Source organism: Oryctolagus cuniculus, chromosome 4, assembly GCF_051225735.1.
Source record: "Oryctolagus cuniculus isolate XC-2025 breed Fujian yellow rabbit chromosome 4, ASM5122573v1, whole genome shotgun sequence".
Lineage (NCBI taxonomy): Eukaryota > Metazoa > Chordata > Mammalia > Lagomorpha > Leporidae > Oryctolagus > Oryctolagus cuniculus.
Window position 1 is genome coordinate 20,204,677 of NC_142870.1, and position 20,877 is coordinate 20,225,553.

Below are 20,877 nucleotides of genomic sequence, written 5' to 3' on the forward strand. Positions count from 1 at the left end.
TGAGATAGCCCAGTATGGCATTTAGGCTGACTATAGGGAAAAGGGAAGACAGAAGGGTATCACAGGTTGTGAGTCTTGGGAGGGATGGATGGGACAGAAACTCCTGAGGATGAGGGGAGAATGTGAGAACATAAACATTTAGGAGGAAAGAGCGGGGGCATAGAGAAAAAGCATATGTGTGAAACATCCTGGATTAGATGGACCTGGGTCACACAGACCCCAACTCTTCACCTCTGTGAACTTGGCAAGTCACTAAATTCGGTTGTTTTCTCACCTGTCAATTACATTGCCCACCTCGTAGCATCATTGACCAATGAGATTTTATACACCCTCAACATCATCCATACCCTCAACCTCATCCACCCCCACCTCTGACTTAAGAAGTATTCAATAAATACTCTTTGCCTTTTATTTTCAGAACATGTTTTTCGGCATCTGAGAAGTTGGCAGGTACCCAAACAGATGATGAGATTCTAATCTTAAGCAGCTAAAGAGCTAGCCCTGTAGCTGCAGATGGTAAGAGGGTGCAGTTTCCTGGGTTTTAATGAACAACAATAGGTGGATGACTCGTCCCCTGCACTGTTAAATGGAGCTAAAAAGTTTTACAAATTCAGCTGTTTTTAATAATGTAGACTTTAATCAAAAAAGCCACCTGTGAGATGAAGGAAGTTCTTGGCAAAGTTGTATTGAAAAACAATCGTTCCAGATTTAGTCAGGTTAAACCCTCAACTAAAAATAAATTAAATCTAGTACAACAGCAAAAATATTAAAACAAAACTTACTATTAAAGAAGCTAGAGCTCTAATCTTTATACAACACAATTTCACTGCAGGAAAATAAAATTGAAATGCTATAAGAATTACAATGAGATTTTACCAACTGTTAATGTTTAAGTCCCTCAAAAGCAAATGGAAACACAAGTTTAGACGGCAGCGACCTACAAATAAAGTTTTAATAATTAGAAAATTAGTGCTCAATACCATGTCCTTTGTATGGGAGAAGGCATTTTTACATGATTTTTTTCTTAGCTATATATAATATTTTAAGATAAGGTGTAATATGTATTGACACAAAGAAAGTGTTCGATGTTCACATTGCATAAAATGAATCCTCTAGCTTTTGAAAGGAGCTTTTTATCTATTAGTGAAGCTAAGGCACTACTTAATTTTCCCCTGCAATGTGGATGTGTGTCATTTAAATCAAAGCAGTTGGTCTTGTGTGATGGTAGGTACCCCGAAGAGGCCATCTTTGAGAGTCATTATCCCCATGGCCCTTGGTAGTGCCTGAGGAAAGCATTCCTAAAACCAAACCAACCTTTTTAATCAGAGCATAAGCAACATTTCACAAAAGCTTACAGAAAAGCCAGTTAGGAAATTATGTTTGTGGGCTAAAACCTGCCTGTTTATAAGTGAAGTTTGATTGGAACAGACGCATTCATTTGCTTGCTGTCTACGGCTGCTTTTCTGCTCCAAGGGCAGAGTCCAGTGATTGCAACAGGGACCCTGTGACTGCAAAGATCTGCTATGTGGCCCTTTACAGACTACACTGGCTGACCCATGACTAAAGTGATGATCTGATTTTGGGGACGAAGTCATGTTACGGGGGCCCAGTCTCCTGCAGAGGGGTCTGTTGACAGCATCCAGTGCCACAGACAAGGGAAGCGGCCTGACAGAGGCATCTTCCCACCGACCCGGTGTCCAGGCAGGGCAGGCACTCACTGAGTGCTTAATCCATTTGCTTGTTCCCGATCTGCTTTGCCCACCGGATAGAAAAAGCAGACTCCTTTGAAAGCAACTTAGCCATGTTCCAAGTTTGTCAAAGGTGATAGTTACATTTTCATCCAGGTTTTCCCAGAATAGGACATGCCCTTAACCCTATTTTGTTTCTAGTATGAACTGAGTAATCAAAATAAATTATAAACAATTAAGCTTTTGGACAGGGCCCAATTGCTCTCACTGTTAAGTACACTGTTGCAGTTTTCAAGTTGTAACAGCAGCTGTGGAGGGCTTTCTGGTTCATCAGTTGAGAGGCAAAAGGCTTAGACTCATTTCTCGTTCCGGCCACTGTTTCTCCTGTGTTCTGTGCCTCTCGTAGGGCACCTGATGCAGGGAGCTGCAGACAGCTCTCCCATCCCATTTACTTGTCAGACAGTTACTCCTGTCCTGTGTATTGCCACCTTCCCACCAGCGAGACCAGCAGCCCCCTGGCTCAACCTCACCCGAAGCTTTACCACATGCTTTACAGAGGCAGAAAGCTGTGAAGTCACTGCTAATGCAGGAAAGGTATCCGCTCCCATGATGAGTTCTGGTGTCAAGGTCACTGAGCTGCACAAAGGGCACACTCCCGTGGAGTTCTGTGCACACCTGTGAGCGCTGGCCATTAGGTCTTCATGATGCTTTTGGTTCTCAGAAATGGAAGTAAACACAAAATACAAATACTTATCTGTATGACTTAATGCCACTACCTCCCTCCTGTGGAGAAATTAATAATAAATGAGCAGCAGAATAAGGATTATATTAGGAGAGCAAAGAGGATTCTGGTAGAAATGAGACCAGAGGTTCCTTTTGCATCTGTCAGGGTATTTTTCTGAACCCCCTAAACCAGACACTTGCATGCATTTACATTCTCATGCTCTGCAGATTAACTTCACAACCAATAACTTTCTCTAGAAGTTAGGACATCTGTTAACATTTCACAAACCCCAGAGTATTACAAAGTATTTTGACCCTTTCTCCCTAGTCCAGACACCAAAAGCCAGACTGTATTTTAGATGCTGACAGAACTATTTGCTTAAAGTAACAATTTCCAGTGAGTTCATGGTCATACAAATTATAATAAAACACCAATTTCATTTCTTCAGGTAACCTTTTGCAAATGTAAGACCAAAAACTTTTATAATAGTTAATAACTGGTGCAACGACTGTAGTTTTGATGTATTCAACACTGGAATTCTTTTAAATTACAAAGGATTTTGTGTGCTTGAAATCCTAGGGGGGAAAAAAGAAAAAAAGTTTAAATATAATGTACTAATCCACATTTAAAGATGCATATAAACCTTATATCAAGCTACACGCATGCACTGTAAGAATCTTTACAAACCAGCATATGTAATTGGTCTATTTTAGGGGGAAATTATATACTAGAAGACAAGGTGCTCTGAAACTTTGCTGAGAGTAAAAAAAGTAGCACTGGAAGTTAGAGCAAGAGAAATCCGGTTAGGGGTGTGCTGCTTGCATCGAGGGGGTAAGGGCCAAGGCTGTTACTAAATGTCCTATAGCATAGCCCCCTCACAATGAAGACTTATGTGACCCAAACTGTAAACAGTGCTGGGGTTGACAAATCCTGCTGTAATGCAAAATGAAACTCAAGGAGATTCCAGCCCATAGCTGAGGAACGCAACTGGGAAGACAAAGGAAAAGGCGTTTGTTCTTTAAATTTAAACACAAAAAAAATGCGTCTTACGGCGGATGGGAAGGGACTGCTTGCTGCCACACTCAGGAGTACTTTCCACAAATTGTAAGAATAAATATGGAGTGCTACATTGCTTTTCCTCTAATTAAATAGTACGCTTTTGATATGGTGAAATTGCAACATAAGGTGACTTCTGCAACAGATTGTGGAGTAGATAACTTTTCCAAAATAAAATTTTTATGTCAAGAACTCTACGGAGCAGTAAGTGGTTGTTAACCATGAGCGTCTGCTAGGATAGTTTAAAATACTGATGTCCACGCCCCACTCCACTCTCTCTTGAAAGGAAATCTGAGAAGCTCTGCCATAATGCACTCGGGAATTCAGGGAACCCATGCACTATTTCTCAAGTGTAGGCCTCTAAAAATACTGGAGACTCCCCTTGCCCCACTGTATTCCTAAAAAAACAAAAACCAAGGTTGAATATCCAGCCAAAAATAGACCAAAACGTGAGCAATGATGCTGTTTACTGTTTGACTATATTATGTATGATGTGGAAGTACAAAATGTCTATCTCGTGTTCCTAAATCATCTGAATTAGATAATTAGTGCCTTTTTTCCAGTATTGCTGAAATGTTCCCTTCAGCAGCAGCAGGGGATAATTCGTATCCCTCAATTTTCCAAGTGCTTTGACTAGCCAATGGCAAGTTCCAGAGCTACAGATCTGCTGCTGGTCTGGCTGCCATGAAGCAAGGGTCAGGGGTCCAGCTCAGCCATTGTTACCCCTTGAGAACTCACATCTCAATTTCATCATCTCGCAAGTAGAACCAATAACACCAGACCTAGGGATACTAAAGAGGCAGACTCATAATAGCAAACACCATGTGAAAAACAATGATGGGATGAAGATCACTTTCTGGTACTGCCTGCTTATGCCAGGCACCTTTATCACGCCATCCCAGACAGGGGAAGAAAGCTAACATTCATTTGGCTCCTCTAAATACAAGTGGTAGTCACAAACACAAAGCATATTGAAAGTAAAAATTCCCAACTTCCATACGATTGTTTCATTTCCCTTGCCCTATTCCTAAACACGTCTGTTCTATAAATATGCTTTTAAAAATACTCACTGTTTCACTCATTGTAGTGGCTTTAGATGAAGAACTACTCTTCCTGTATATGCAAAAAGAAAATAATATTTACTACATTATTGCTTCCAACTCTGAAGCACACAGTTTCCTTCAGTTAATGTAACTTGCATACATTTTCTCAACAGGAAGATGAATATTTATCCGAACTAGGTAGAAAAAAGCCAACAATCCTAACTGAATTTCTTACATTCATGGAAAATATTCAGAGAAAGACATGCAAAGTCATGGACATATAAATGTAGCCTAGCGCTAACATACTGAAGATATTTTTGGAATACACGACAAGAGACTGACTTTTTACATATTAACGTTTACTATTTGAAAGCTTCATGATCATCTCAAAACACTTTCTCCCCACATGGAAAGTTGCCTATTATGGTAATCAGGGCTCCAGTCACCAGATTCATCATTCAACAAACCGTAAAGGCCATAGATGCACAAATGGTAGGAAGTATGTCTAGGAATAGATATTCCTTCCTGGATTATTATCTCGCTCCATATACAAATCAATGGGGGGAAGAGTAACCCCTCAGCCACTGCAGCAAGGTGAGCCTCTCTCCTGGTGTAAGATGATCTGTCTCTGAGAAAACCTGTCAGTTACTTGCTGCCTCAATAAAAGAAGAAATCCTGGTAATCGCTTGGGTGAGGGCTACTCATACAGGTTGCTTTGTTCTTCTGAACTCAGTCCCTTGGCTACTGCTACTCTGGTAACTTGGATTTTATTTGGGAATAGTACTGGGATATTATAAAACTGAAAGACCTGGGGGCCGGCTGTTGTGGGGTAGCAGATAAAGCTGCCGCCTGCAACACTGGCATCCCATATGGGTGCTGGTTCGTGTCTTGGCTACTCACTCAATTTCTGATCCAACATCCTTCTAATGGCCTGCGAAAAACAGCAGAGGATGGCCCACGTGTTTGAGCCCCTGACACCTATGCGGGAGACTTGGATAATGCTGCTGGCTCCTAGATTCAGCTTGGCCACTGTGGCCATCTGGGAAGTGAATCAGAAGTTGAAAGACAGATCTCTCTCAATACGTGTGTGTGTCTGACTTTCAAAAAAGAGAGTCCAGGGTTCAGCCAGGCTTCTGGCAGCGGGAAGTCAGTGGCAGCTCAGTCGTCGTCTTCTTCTTCTTCTTCTTCTTTTTTTTTTTTTTTCTGAAAGATTTACTTATTTGTTTGAAAGGCAGAGTTACAGTACAGAGAGGCAGAGGCAGAGGCAGAAAGAGAAAGGTCTTCCATCCACTGGTTACTCCCCAAATGGCTGCAATGGCCAGAGCTGGGCCAATCCAAAGCCAGGAGCCAGAACCTTCTTCCGGGTCTCCCATGCAGGTAAAGGGACCCAAGGACTTGGGCCATCTCTACTGCTTTCCCAGGCCACAGCAGAGAGCTGGATCAGAAGTGGAGCAGCCAGGACTTTAACCACCCATATAGGATGCCAGCACTGCAAGTGGTGGCTTTACCTGCTATGCCACAGCGCTGGCCCCAGTCTTTTTTTTTTTTTTTTTAAGATTTATTTATTTAAAAGTCAGAGTTAGAGAGAGAGGGAGAGACAGAATCTTCCATCTGCTGGTTCACTCCTCAAATGGATAATGGCCAGTGCTATGCCAGGCCAAAATCAGAAGCCAGGAGCTTCTTTCGGGCCTCCCATGTGAGTGCAGTGGCCCCAACACTTGAACCATCTTCTGCTGCTTTCCCAGGTGCATTAGAAGGGAGCTAGATTGGAAGTGGAACAGCCAGAACTCAAACTGGTACTCTGTTTTCAAAGGATTTAGGAGAAGCCATAGCAGCTGACTGTGGAAGGGAATGCCTATGCAGCCAACCTTGGGTCTGCTATGTACATACACACAAGAAGAGCCAGAAATCAAAAGCACATAAACTACAGCTCTGGTGATCTCATGCACCAAAGACTCCAACATTTCTATTTCCAGTTAGGATAGTTTCCCAACTCCAGATAAATATATGCAGTTACTTACTGGTTACCTCTACAACATCTCCCAATACTACCACTTTGGTACTTGTCACAGTTCTCTCTTGAATTACTGCCGTAGTCTCCAAACTGGTCTGCTTGCTCCCACCCTCTGTCACCTGATAGTTCAGCACTGGCTATGCTGAGTTTTGAAGAATTAAGATGATGCTACTACTCATTCTCTCCAAGCCCTCCAGGGACTCCCCATCTTACTCAGAACCAAAGCCAAATCCCTCACAGCTACCTAGAAAGGATGCCACACAGTCTGGCCCCTGCTACTTTACTGCACTCCTCTCCCGTCTCTTGTTCCCCTCACTGTTCCAGCCATACTGGTCCTCTTGGTGACCCTTAGACATTTTAAGCACACCTGGCCTGGAGCACCTTCTAACTATATCCTATGCCCGTACATTCTTCTAGTGGAAGTCTGCATGACTTGCATCCTTAACTCCTTGGGTCTTTTTCAAGTACCACTTTATCAGGCCTTCCCTAACCACTCCACTTGAAATGACAATCTCTACTCCTGCCATGTATTCCCTATTCACTCACCTGCTTTATTATTCTCCTAATATTTATTCTAGTCTGACATATTGTATAGAATACCTGTGTAGACTTTCCCCCTTTCTCTACTAGAATGAAAGTTTAAGACAGGATTTGGTGGAATTTTTTTGTCCTGTCTTATCCATGACTGTATTACCAATCCCACAGACAGAATAAGGCATAAAATCAGTATACAATTAAATGTAAAAATAACTGCTGGAGCCAGAACTGTGGCATAATGGGTAAAGTCACTGCCTACAGTGCCAGCATCCCATATGGGTGCTGGTTCGAGTCCCAACTGCTCCATTCCTGATCCAGCTCCCTGATAATGTGCCTGGGAAAGCAGCAGAAGATGATCCAAGTCCTTGGACCCCTCTACCCATGTGGGAGACCCAGAAGAAGCTGCTGGCTTTGAATTGGCCCAGCTCTGGCCATTGTAGCCATTTGGGGAGTGAACCAGCAGATGGAAGACCTCTCTCTCCCTCTCTCTCTCTCTCTCTCTCTCACGCTCTTCCACTGTCTCTCTGTAATTCTACCTTTCAAATAAATAAATCTTTAAAAACAAAAACTGTTTAGTAAAATTTTACTTAAAATTTTCAATTTAACAAAGTATATTTAATGCATATTTTTATAGTAGTTCTTAAAAATGTCTACAATAGACTTGGGGAACTGTTTTCCTGCCAAGGGTCATTTGGATTATTTATAACATCACTCGTGGGCTATACAAAATTATCAATTGAAAAATTGGCCTGCTGGGGGCAGTACTGTGGCATAGTAGGTAAAACTGCCCCCTGAGATACAGGTATCCCTTATGGGTGCTGGTTCAAATCCTGGCTGCTCCACTTCCAATACAGCTCCCTGCTAATGCACCTAGGAAAGCAGCAGAGGATGACCCAAGTGATTGGGCCCCTGCACCCATGTGAGAGGTCCAGAGGAAGCTCCTGGCTCCTGGTTTCAGATGAGCCCTAGCCCTGGCTGTTGCGGCCATTTGGGGAATAAACCAGCAGATGGAAGATTTCTGTCTCTCTCTGTCTCTCCCTCTCTCTCTGTAACTCTGCCTTTTAAGTAAATAAATAAATCTTAAAAAAAACTGGCCTGTATAGATTTATTGAATTTCCAGTACGCCCTGCAGTTGCTTTGGCATACCAAATAATTTCACAGGCCGTATGTCTCCCACTTCTGGCCTACAAAGCCAAATAAGTGGCTCTCTTTCTTTTGTTAACTAATGATCATTTACAAGCACACATGAGGTAGAATACATTTCTTGATGAAATTTAGTACTTCCCGTAAGATTAAACCTACATAAATAACCCAACTTTCCATTTTTTAAAAACATTTTTAAAAAGTGTTATTTAAGGTATACAAATTTCATACATACAGATTTAGTAACATAGTGATACTTCCAACCCCACCCTCCTCCTTCCTCTCTCATTCCCTTGGATGACTAATGGGAAACTACTTCATACAGGGGAAAAGGAATAAACTTAAAGAAGGTATACTTACTGGAAGGCGGTTTCTTCTACAAAAAAAAATAATAAGTATGTGTCATTAATGCATGAGATAACACGGAATGATACAGAGTCACAGAGCTTAATTTCTAAAACACCTCAGTTCTCACCTGCTGACACTTGTACTTTCTAAATCAAGGACTGGCAAATTTTTACTGTAAAGAGTCCAGACAGTAATATTTTAAACTTCGGGGGTCTGGAGGCAAATATCAACAATATACACAGGTACTTTTACAACAAGACAGAAAGCACATTTCTAAAATTTCTATTGATGACATTCAAAACTGAATAATAATCAAAGTCTTATAATACAGGTTTAATAGTTAGAAGAAAGGAATTTTCCCCTTAATTTCAGTTGAAAGCTAGTGCTCCCTATCATCGTATAGACTGCAAATTTTCATCTGTAAAAGCTGTTTTTAGCTCATGGGCCAATAGACAAACAGATGGGGGGCCAGATTTGGTCCTCTTGTCATAGTTTGCCAGCTCCTATTCTAAACGCAAGTCAAAGTATTATGGCTCTCTTGACTAGGTTTTCTGCCAGATTAAATGTGAAGCAACATTCTTGGCAAATGAACTCCTAGTATCCAAGTATGCTCTTTAACTAATTCACTATTTTAAGAAAACTTTGCTCAGGAATGCTTCATTAAAATACTCAGATGATAAATTTTGAATGTGTACAGGCATCGTACTAGTGTGTACTTTCATTGGTAACCAGCAGGGGGACACAGGTGGAGTTCATTCATAAAATTATATTACAACAGAGTACATTGGAATACTATAAACATGAATAATTATTATTAATTCACAGAGCAGTTATTCTTAGTTCTAGAAAATCTCTTTGGATCCATGTTCACAGAAAAAATTTATCACATATAATATTCAATTTAAGTTTTGTTTTGGTATAAAAATTTTAAAACCTAAATTTCAAAATTAATGTTTACTGTCAAACAGTGAATTCATGCTATATATTATTTATCATTCCACTAAAAAATTCTACTTTATACATTATTATCAATGTATCTCCTGATAGAGTTCTACTGTAAACTTGAAGAATGAAAATCCCCGTACAGAAACAACACTAATACATTAGGTTCCTAGTTTTGACTGAACAATTCTCATCTAAATACATCTGTGCATTTGACATTCAATAATTCACTATTCTGTACTTATAAATATTTCATTTATTACAATGAAACTGCTTACAAAATAATAAATTAGTTTATCTCTTGAGACATATAATTCCTAACTTAAAAAAAATCTTAAACACATATAAATAAGCTATAAATATTGGCCTACAATGAATATATCTATCTCATGGCAGAGTGCCATGTCTCGGATGTCTCACATATCTCTGTTGTTTCCTGCAATTTTATAATGAGATAGTTGTGTCTTTTCTTCCTAGGGTTGCCACGGTGCTTTGTAACCCACCTGCATGTCATCATAGAGATTTTCTGTGGTAGAAAATCAACAACAAACATTTTCCAGAGTTTTCTAGAAAGTCTTAGGGTATGTCCATCGGAAGTTGTGAAAGTGCACTTACTTGAAAAGTAGCCTTTCCTCTGAGCATAGCACACGCCAAGGCCACAAACCGAAATCACTAAGGCCACCACCACTACGGCTGCTATGATGCCACTTATGTTGAGGTCATCTAGAATGTGAAGTAAATCACGCATGAATCCATTTCAGGTAGCTGAGCAGAGGGAGCATGACATGGAAAAGGTTCAAACAAAGCTCCCGCTTTATAGTCAAACCACAAAGCAAAGTTTCTTATTTTTGTAGCTTGTTCAGCTAATTCACTTCCAGGACATGGCTCAAAATTGACTGCAATATTAATAGAACTAAGTTTTATAAGGATCTTAAATTTTAAAAAAGTTCTATGATCCCGAAATAAAATGTATTTATTTGGTATTCTTTTACATTAATTTGGGCATGAGATAAGTCACAGAATTTAATATTGGTTAAAAGCAAAATTAAAAAAAGAAAACAATACTGTTTGGGTTGGCGCCATTGTGGGTAAGCAGTTGCCTGCAGCACTGGCATCCCATATGGGCACCAGCTTGAGTCCTGGCTACTCCACTTCCAATCCAGCTTCCTGCTAAGGCACCTGGAAAAGCCGTGGAAGATGACTCAGGTACTCGGGCCCCTACACCTATTTGGGAGACCTGAATGAAGTGCCCAGCTCCTGCTCTGGCCTGGCCCAACCCTAGCCATTGCAGCTATTCAGGCAATGAACCTGCAGATGGAAGATATCTCTATCTTTCTGTCGATCCATGTCTCTCTACGACTCTAACTTTCAAATCAATCAATAAATATTTAAAAAGAAAAAAGCACATAGTTCTGGGGCAAGCATGGTAGCACAGCAGGTTAAGCCGCTGCCTGGATGCTGGCATCCCATATGAGTCCCAGTGAGTGTCAGCCACTCCACTTCCAATCCAACTCCCTGCTAATGCTCCTGGGAAAGCAGCAGAAGAGGGCCCAAATGCTTGGCTCCCCGCCACCCAACTGGGAGACCTGGATGGAGTTCTAGGCTCCTGGCTTCAGCCTGCCCACGCCTAGGCTGTTGTGGCCATTGTGGGCAAAGCGGCAGAAGGAAGTGCTCTTTTCCCCTCTCTGTAACTGCCTTTTAAATAAATAAATCTTCAAACAAAAAACATATAATTCTAAAATATACTCTTTTTTATAGTAGTAGTCCATAAATTTGATATATACAGTAGTATGTCCAATCTAAGGGCAATTATTTGACCAAAAAAAAAAAAATGTCCTGTACTTGGTAGGAGAATTTGACATCCATGAATATTTTACCCTAAATGCAAATTCTGACAAAAAATTTCTTGTCCAGTAAGTGCTAAGTCAGGATACACATTTTACACTGTTTTCTTCAAGGAAACTGAGGATGGAAGAAGAGTGAATTAGAGGTACGTTGCATTCATTTGTCATCTTCTGTGAGGTACTGAGCAAGTCATACAACTGTGTTAAGCTTCAGCAAAGAGAAAATGTAACAATAAGTCTGAAAATGTTCTGTGTTCTTTCTTTGGGGGAGAAAAGTCCACTTTAAAAGGAAGATGCCATTATTCTACAGTAAAAGAAAGAAGTCGAACTGGTGAAAGGGAAAGTAGGATTGGGATCTGCTGAATCTGTTCAACGAGGCATCTTGGAAATCATCAGCAAGTCCTACAGAATTTCTGCAGAACAGTTAACAGAGTCCGGTTTTCTTTACAAGTTACTAGTAATAATTCACAAAGAAAATGAATTCAAAAATTCATATAATGAGAGGTCACCACAAAAATCCATGGAAATGCATATGATGAGAAAAATACACATGGATTTCAAATTCCTTTTACATGAAATAAGCTTACCTTTCAATTCCATTTTCCAGAAACTTTTTGAAGTTTCTTTGTATTTCAAAAGATGGAAATGCCAAACCAAGTCACGAAACACCTAGTCTTAATGGATGAGTACTAAACTAATTTTAACTTTTAAGCTAGCTTATACCTCAAGAGTAGATAAGTAGGAATTATTTTCAAATTAAAGTGGTCCTCCTGGAAAACAAAGTTTTAAGTTTTGTTTCTTATATAGTTATTGGGTGCTAGGGAAAAAGTAACTAGAATATCAAAATCACAAGTTCATAGATATTATTCCTTAAAACACTTATGATCATTTAAATGGAAGCAAAAATAAATAGAAATAATGCATATGACACAAGGTTATGGTAAAAACCATGAGGCTAGTACATGAATGAATTTAATTAGGGAAATGCTTCATTAATGCTTTAATTTTTAAACATATTCAGATAAATGTTTTAAATGATAATTCCAAAGTAGCATTGAAAGGGATAATTTCTAATAGTTCCAATAACTGCTTATGATGGACTATAAATACCAGCACTTGAGTGAGCTTGGTGGGTAATATCAATGCTTTACCTTCCTAAATTAAAAACACAACAAACAAACAAACAAAAAAAAACAGGAGCAGGTGTTTAGATTAGTGAATAAGAAGAAATGACAATATACTCATACTATTGACTATCAAGATATCCTGAATTCTATTAAGATGACATTTAACTGCACATAGACAAAGCAAATTTGTCCATTTATATATGCAGACCTCTAAGGCTCTGAAAAAAAATGAATCTTATGAATTTCTGATCCCAAAAATCTGAAGATAAGTTGCTGCAACAAGGAGTATTCTCTGTATTCTGCTGCCAGGGGCAGCCCTCCTGGGTGCTCTGTAACCTTTAGGGACCATCTCCAGCACATACCTCTCTATTATACAATTATATTCAAAATACATGGCTTTTATGCAAGGAAGAACTTTTATGCAAGGAAGAAGGAGCCAAATTTTTCAAAATCAAATGAAAGAATAATAAATAATATATTCTGAAATTCATATAACCTAGAAAAGATTCTTCAACATTAATTCTTTTTGACTCTAAGAAGCTCACTTTGTGATACATAGATATATATGGCAGCTATGCTGTATAGCAAGCTAGATCTGTAAGTACTTGATATATCTGATTTTATTTTCAGAGACAAACAGAAAGATGCTTTATGCTGCCTCACTCCTCAAATACCAACAATGGCTAGGGGACTGAAGCTGGGAAATGGGAACTTAATCTACTTCTCTTACGTTGGTAGCAGGAACCCAACAACTTGAGCCATCACCTACTTCCTCTCAAGGTTTGCATTGGCAGGAAGCTGGAGTCAGGAGCCAGAGCCAGGAATCAAACCCATGCACTCCGCTGTGGAATGGGGGCATCCTAACAGGCGTCTTAACTGCTAGGCCTAATGCCCAGCTCTTGATATGTTTTCTGGAAGACTACTCTGCAGTAAGTATAGCTTAGTATTTCAGGGGCTTGAAAAAAATTATCAACAGCTTGATACTAATAACTAAAGCAGCTAATACTTATCAAATGCTTACATTATACCAGTGCTATTCTAACAATTTCAAATATTATTTTAATATTCATATCATCTAAGAGAAAGACATGGGGCTAGCATTTTAGTATAGCGAGTTAAGCTGCAGCCCGTGACACCAGCATCCCTATTAGGTGCTGGTTTGTGTCCCAGCTGCTCCACTTCCAATCCAGCTTCCTGCTAATAGCCTGGGAAAAGCAGCGGAAGATGGCTGGAGTGTTTGGGCCCCTGCGACCCATGTGGGAAACCTCAATGAAGCTCCTGGCTCCTGGCTCCTGGCTCAGCCAGGACCAGCGCTGGCCATTGTAGCCATCTGGAGAGTGACCCAGTGAATGGAAGGTCTCTCTTTCTGTCTCCCCCTCTCTCTGTAATTCTTTCAAAATAAATTTAAAAAATTTTTAAAGACAAAGACATATTACTACTTCCATTTTGGAGAGACTGAGGCATAGGTTGAATGATTTGCCTTAGAGAATGTAACTAGTAAATAGAAGAGTTAGAAATGAAACCATATACAGACTCCTGCCCCTCCACAATTTATAGACTATAAGACCCTTAGCTTTTGTTTGAAAGATTACTCAGGAGAGGATATAGTAAACACTTATTTGAAAAATTAGAAAATTTGTTAAAGATAATGCCAAGGGGCTGGCACCGTGGCGCAGTAGGTTAATCCTTCGCCTGTGGTGCTGGCATCCCACATGGGTGCCGGTTCTAGTCCCGGCTGCTCCTCTTCTGATTCAGCTCTCTGCTGTGGCCTGGGAAAGCAGTGGAAGATGGTGCAAGTCCTTGGGCCCCTGCACCCACATGGGAGACCAGGAAGAGGCTCCTGGCTCCTAGCTTTGGATTGGTGCAGCTCTGGCCGTTGCAGCCATCTGGGGAGTGAACCAGCAGATAGAAGACCGACCTCTCTGTCTCTACCTCTCTCTGTAACTCTGTCTTCCAAATAAATAAATAAAATATTTATATAAAAAAAAAGATAATGCCAAATATTCCTGGCTTGCTTGGGAGACATTAAAATCAGCATCTTTATTGCCTTGTAATATGTCAGGCGAATTGTAAACATTCCCTCATATCTCTTCTTCAAATCACTCCACCTTCTCTATCTCTTGCTCCTTCCACTCCCAAATATTTGCACTCTTTAACTGCACATCATTTGATTCTCCCAGTATTTCATGCTTACCTACTTGCATTCGTTTTCCAGGACACCTGCGATATCCGACAGAATTTCGGGCTTCACAGGAATATTCTCCACTGTCCAGTTTGGAAACTGTGTTAAATTGCTATTTGTGGAAGGAAAAATGAATATATATTTTTAAGCAACAAACTACTATGTCTTTTGAAATTTTTTCACATTTTATTTAAGGTTTACAAATGTCATGCATTTCTTATATATTCAGGAACACAGTGATACTTCCCACCCCACCCTCCTTCCTGCCCACGCTCCCATCCTTCGTCCTCCCCCCTCTCCTAGTCCCACTCTTAATTTTTACAAAGATCTATTTTCAGTTAACTTTATACTCATTAAGATTAACCATACACTACATAAAGAGCTCAACAAATACTATGAAGGAAATAACTGTTCCTCAACAGTCAAGACACGGGCTACAATCATCGAATCTCAAAATGTCAATTTCATTCTATTACATTACATTTTAGGTACTCTATTAGTTACCACAGATCAGGGAAAACATGTGGTATCTGTCTTTTTGGGTATGTCCCTTGAATTTTATCATTAACTTGGTCTTTCCTTTTTAATGACTCAGGACTTCGTATCTTCAAAACTCTGGTATGACTTCAAGGAGTAAATATATACAAGAAAGCTTTTTTTCTTTTCTTTCATTTATTTTTCTCTTGTGTAGTATCAAGATGTAGTAGGATGCCAAAGGGCTTTTTTTTTTTTTTTAGAAAAAAAATACATTATAGATTACATATTTGGACTTTTTTTTTTTAAGATTTACCTTATTTATTTGAAAGGCAGAGTTACAAAGAAGATAGGAAGAAACAGAGAGAGAAGTCTTGCATCTACTGTTTCACTCCCCAGATGGCCATAAACAGCCTGGGCTGGGCCAGGCTGAAGACAGTGGGCAAGAGCTTCCTCCAGGTCTCCCACATGGGTCAGGGGCATCCTCTGCAGCTTTCCCAAGTGCATTAACATGCAGCTGGATCAGAAATGGAGCAATCGGGACTTGAACTGGCACCCCTATGCGATGCAGGTGTCACAGGCAACAGCTTTACCCACTGTACTCTAACACCGGCCCAGTAAAGAGCATTTTAAATTCATTTTATTTTAAAGATTTATTTTATGGGGCCGATGCTGTGGTGCAGTGGGTTAACGCCCTGGCCTGAAGCGTTGGCATCCCATATGGGTGCCGGTTCTAGTCCTGGCTGCTCCTTTTCCGATCCAGCTCTCTGTTATGGCCTGGGAAAGCAGCTGAAGATGGCCCAAGTCCTTGGCCCCTGCACCCACGTGGGAGACCCAGAAGAAGCTCCTGGCTCTGGGCTTCAGATTGGCGCAGCTCTGGCCATTGCAGCCATCTAGGGAGTTTTCCATAGGACGGAAGACCTATCTCTCTCTGCCTCTCCTCTCTCTGTGTAACTCTGACTTTCAAATATACAAATAAATCCTTTAAAAAAAAGATTTATTTTATTTATTTGAAAGGTAGAGTTACAGAGACAGAGAGAGAGAGAGAGATCTTCCATCTGCTGGTTCACTCCCCAAATGGCGGCAATAGCTGGGGCTGTGCCAGGCTAGAGCCAGGATCCAGGAGATTCATCAAGATCTCCCACATGGATACAGGGGCCCAAGCCCTCAGACCATCTTACTCTGCTTTCCCAGGCCATTAGCAGGGAGCTGGAAGGAAGCTGAGCAGCTGGGACTCCAACCAGAGCCCACAGGGGATGCCAGCATTGTAAGTGGAGGCTTAACCTTCTACGCTACCGTACTCACACCAAAAAGGGCATTTTTAAAAGTGCATCACACACAGTAGTGTTCAGGAGTCTAGGCATTTCTAATTCTCAGCAAACACTTACAAATGAAGGCCTCCCAGGTAAAAGGATGGATGTACTTTCCTAAGCCACAGGGGTTCACTGCGGTAGCAAACAATGACTTCTTCCTCTGTAGAGCCAGAGTTACTGCCAGCAAGTAGCTTAGGGCCTAGGAAATCCTAACTGCATCATGCATAGGATTGCAAATTCTACAAATTCTAAAATTTTTGAAAATTTTGAGAAGAAAATGTCTAACACTTGCTCCTTCTAGTTACTTCCAAAGCAACTGAAAGGTCAGACTGATATAATAGACTTGATGACTTTTATCAGTACTTTTATCCCCCTTAGAGAATTTCTAGAAGGAATGAAAGCAGACAGGAAGAAAAATAGAAAAAAGAAAGGAAGGAAGGAAGACAGATAGGCGGGTAGGTAAATGCCTTCTTGGACACCTTGACAGACCCCTACAAGACCTGTGCAGAGGTGAGAGGGCTTCAGATCACTTTCAGGAGCTGTGGGGTCACATCCTTAGTGCTGCAGTGGTCACTGCTGACCTCCCCCAGGGAGCCATGAACCTCCAAGGAACAGCGACTTACTGTCCTGGCTCCTACCGCAATGTATGTTACTAAAAACAACTAGGGGCCAGCACCGTGGCTCACTAGGCTAATCCTCTGCCTGCGGTGCCCGCACTCCAGGTTCTAGTCCCAGTTGGGGGCGCTGGTTCTGTCCCAGTTGCTCCCCTTCCAGTCCAGCTCTCTGCTGTGGTCCGGGAGTGCAGTGGAGGATGGCCCAAGAGGAGGAAGCACCTGGCTCCTGGCTTCGGATCACCAGCCGTAGCAGCCATTTGGGGGGTGAACCAATGGAAGGAAGACCTTTCTCTCTGTCTCTATCTAACTCTGCCTGTCAAAAACAAACAAACAAACAAACAAACAAACAAAAAAAAAACTAGGGTTTTGAGCTATGAGTTCCTTTTCCCCTTCTAGGTTTCTTTGCCTACTGGCCACATTCCCCCTTTTCTGGGCCTATTTTCACTGAGTGGGATAGAAAGTTTTTCCTGGTTTGTCTTCATTCTATGAAATTATCTCCCGCTGCCCCCAAAAGCCAGAATGCTTTTGAATATTCACCATGAACTATGGACCACGATTATGTATGAATAAGTTAGGCTAAAACCTCAAATGATGTTCCAGGACATTGTAACTGGCAATTAAAAGAACGTCTTTGGCATTTGTACACTGGAGACTATGGTGTTCATTTCTCTCTCTCTCTCTCTCTCTTACACTCACTCTCACACACACACACACACACACACAAAACCCATTCCAGCAAAACCCAAGTGCATTCCTTTGGCATCACAGGATATTTCAAGGGTAGAGGTTAACTGAGGAAAGTGAATCTATATCATTTTAGACTTGCCTTAGGGCTTTTATCACCTGCTCTGAGAAAAAATAAATTTGATGAAAAGTAAATATAGCCAAGTGTGACAGCAGATTTTCTGCCCAGTTTCTCGGTGTAAAGTCATTTGGACCTGCTGACTGTGCCTGCTGCTGTCCAAAGGGCCAAAGCACGGCCTCACTCAGAGGGCTGCTGCAGATCTTGAACTGCCTAATTACGCAGGCTCTTGACAAGTTTGCTTTATTATTTATCAGAAGATTTAGTTCTAAATGTTATTGTACATTTGTACATTGAACAAATGAGAGAAAATAGTATATCCTCCTTTTAAAATTGTGATTATTATCATGCCTTTAAGGTTCTTTTTTTTTTTTTAAGATTTTATTTATTTATTTGAGAGGTAGAGTTACAGACAGTGAGAGGGAGAGACAGAGAGAAAGTTCTTCCTTCTGTTGGTTCACTCCCCAAATGGCCGTGACAGCCGGAGCTACGCCAATCCGAAGCCAGGAGCCAGGAGCCTCCTCTGGGTCTCCCATGCGGGTGCAGGGGCCCAAGGACTTGGACCATCTTCTACTGCTTTCCCAGGCCACAGCAGAGAGATGGGAAGAGGAGTAGCCAGGACTAGAACCAGCGTCCACATGGGATACCGGCGCCGCAGGCAGAGGATTAACCTACTGCACCACGGCGCCGGCCCCTAAGGTTCTTTTGATGATGGCTGTTTCAGTGATTCTGGAAGTCAGGAATTTTCAGATTAACATGTAATATTAATTTTATTGGAAAGAAAAAACCTTGAAACATGATTATCATTTTTTACTCCTAACCCTACCCTGAAAAGCCACAGAAGAAAAAGGAGAAATACTTTTTATAATCAAATCTCATTAAACTTATATTTTTAATTATTTGAAAGAGAGTGAGAGAGGGAGATATCGAGAAAGACAGAGACAGAGATATCTTCTATCTGCTGGGTCAGTCCTCAGATGCCTGCAAGAGATAGGGCTGGGCCAGATTAAAGCCAGGAGCCTGGAACTCAGTTTGGGTCTTCTACGTGGGTATAAGGATGCACCCACTGAACCATCACCCGCTGCCTAGCAGAGTGCCTATCGGCAGGGATCTGGAATCAGGAAGCGGAGCCACGGCTAAAACCCAGGCACTGTTATATAAGATGTGGAGTTTAACGCATTGTGCAAAAATGCCTGCAACTTAAAATGTCATGAATTTTAAAGAGCTTATTTATAGATTTCCATCAGTATTCCTAGAAAAGCCTCTCAATCAGAATATTTTTCAAGGGGGAAACAATCAGAAAATCCGGATGAACTCTAAAGCCATACCTACTCAAGTCCTAGGATCAAATGCTAATGATTTAGAGTCATGGAAAAATTTAATGACCCTGACACCTTCCTATGGATTGACGACAGTCACTATTCTGACATGGTTGGCATTAGGGTCAGGGTATCCCAAAAATGAGCTTGCCTGCATTTCCCTGGTATTATAAATATGGTACTTCACTTGGTAATTTTCCGGACCAGGAAGCTGGTTGTCAAAGACTTCCTGACCAACTATCATGAGGTGGGCTTGGCCTGCTTCAGGTCACTGACATGACCCCACGTCCTCAGCTCCTGGGTTCCCTGTACTGTCTTCTCATCACTTGAGGTGGTCCTTTTTTTTTTTTTTTTAACTTTTTAACTTTTATTTAATGAATATAAATTTCCAACGTACAGCTTATGGATTACAATGGCTTCCCCCCCATAACGTCCCTCCCACCCAAAACTCTCCCCTTTCCCACTCCCTCTCCCCTTCCATTCACATCAAGATTCATTTTCGATTCTCTTTATATACAGAAGATCAGTTTAGCATACATTAAGTAAAGATTTCAACAGTTTGCTCCCACACAGAAACATAAAGTGAAAAATACTGTTTGAGTACTAGTTATAGCATTAAATCTCAATGTACAGCACACTAAGGACAGAGATCCTACATGAGGAGTAAGTGCACAGTGACTCCTGTTGTTGACTTAACAAATTGACACTCTTGTTTATGGCATCAGTAATCACCCTAGGCTCTTGTCATGAGCTGCCAAGGCTATGGAAGCCCCCTGAGTTCACTGACTCTGATCATATTTAGACAAGGCCATGGTCAAAGTGGAAGTTCTCTCCTCCCTTCAGAGAAAGGGACCTCCTTCTTTGATGACCCGTTCTTTCCACTGGGATCTCACTCGCAGAGATCTTTCATTTAGGTTTTTTTTTTTTTTTTTTTTGCCAGAATGTTTTGGCTTTCCATGCCTGGAATACTCTCATGAGCTTTTCAGCCGGATCCGCATGCCTTAAGGGCTGATTCTGAGGCCAGAGTGCTGTTTAGGACATCTGCCATTCTATGGGTCTGCTGTGTATCTCACTTCCCATGTTGGATCGTTCTCTTCCTTTTTTATTCTATCAGCTAGTATTTGCAGACACTATTCTTGTTTATGTGATCCCTTTGGTTCTTAGTCCTATCATTATGATCAATTGTGAACAGAAGTTGATCACTGGGACTAGTGAGATGGCATTGGTACATGGAGGTGGTCCTTTCTAACACTTCTTTGTGAAGGCGCTGCCATCTTCCTGCATCTCCTTCTCTCTCTATGTGGCAAGTAATCTGTCAGTCTTTTACTCTCCATCACCGTGTGATTTAATCATCTTTTCCTCCACATGCAAGAGTTAGTTATTAGCCCAGCACTTGAAATGACCTTACCAGAGTTCCAGATTTTGTATTCACTGTGTATGAGCTGTTAGTGCTTTGAGAGCCAAGTCTGGAATCCCCTAGCAAACGGACACCATCCTTAAACCACGTATACTCAGGAGCCGGTTTTCCTTCTTTGTCTTGACATCGTAGCTCTACCACCGTCCCACTCAGGGCAGAAGCAGGGACTTCACATGATGGAACCGCGGGAGCCACTGAACAATGAAAGTCAGATGTTGCTGGTTATTTATAAGCCACACAAGAGTTTTAGCAGCCAGTAGAAATGTATTTACTGTAACCTCCTGGAACAG

General features: G+C 41.1%; 1 protein-coding gene across 2 annotated transcripts in view; it reads right to left on the bottom strand.

The window, feature by feature from the left end:
• Positions 1 to 615: 615 nt before the first annotated feature.
• Positions 616 to 20,877, bottom strand: part of JAM2 (junctional adhesion molecule 2) — an 83,091-nt gene continuing 62,829 nt past the window's right edge. Inside the window, exons 5-10 of one of the 2 annotated variants that reach the window (XM_017346699.4) lie at positions 20,579 to 20,781; positions 14,661 to 14,760; positions 10,111 to 10,218; positions 8,566 to 8,581; positions 4,539 to 4,581; positions 616 to 2,987 (exon numbers count right to left, since the gene is read on the bottom strand). In XM_017346699.4, the coding sequence (XP_017202188.3) occupies positions 2,955 to 2,987; positions 4,539 to 4,581; positions 8,566 to 8,581; positions 10,111 to 10,218; positions 14,661 to 14,760; positions 20,579 to 20,781 (503 nt within the window). In that variant the 3' untranslated portion in view covers positions 616 to 2,954. The remainder of the gene's footprint in view (positions 2,988 to 4,538; positions 4,582 to 8,565; positions 8,582 to 10,110; positions 10,219 to 14,660; positions 14,761 to 20,578; positions 20,782 to 20,877) is intronic. The other variant, XM_051819205.3, reaches the window with a different exon arrangement.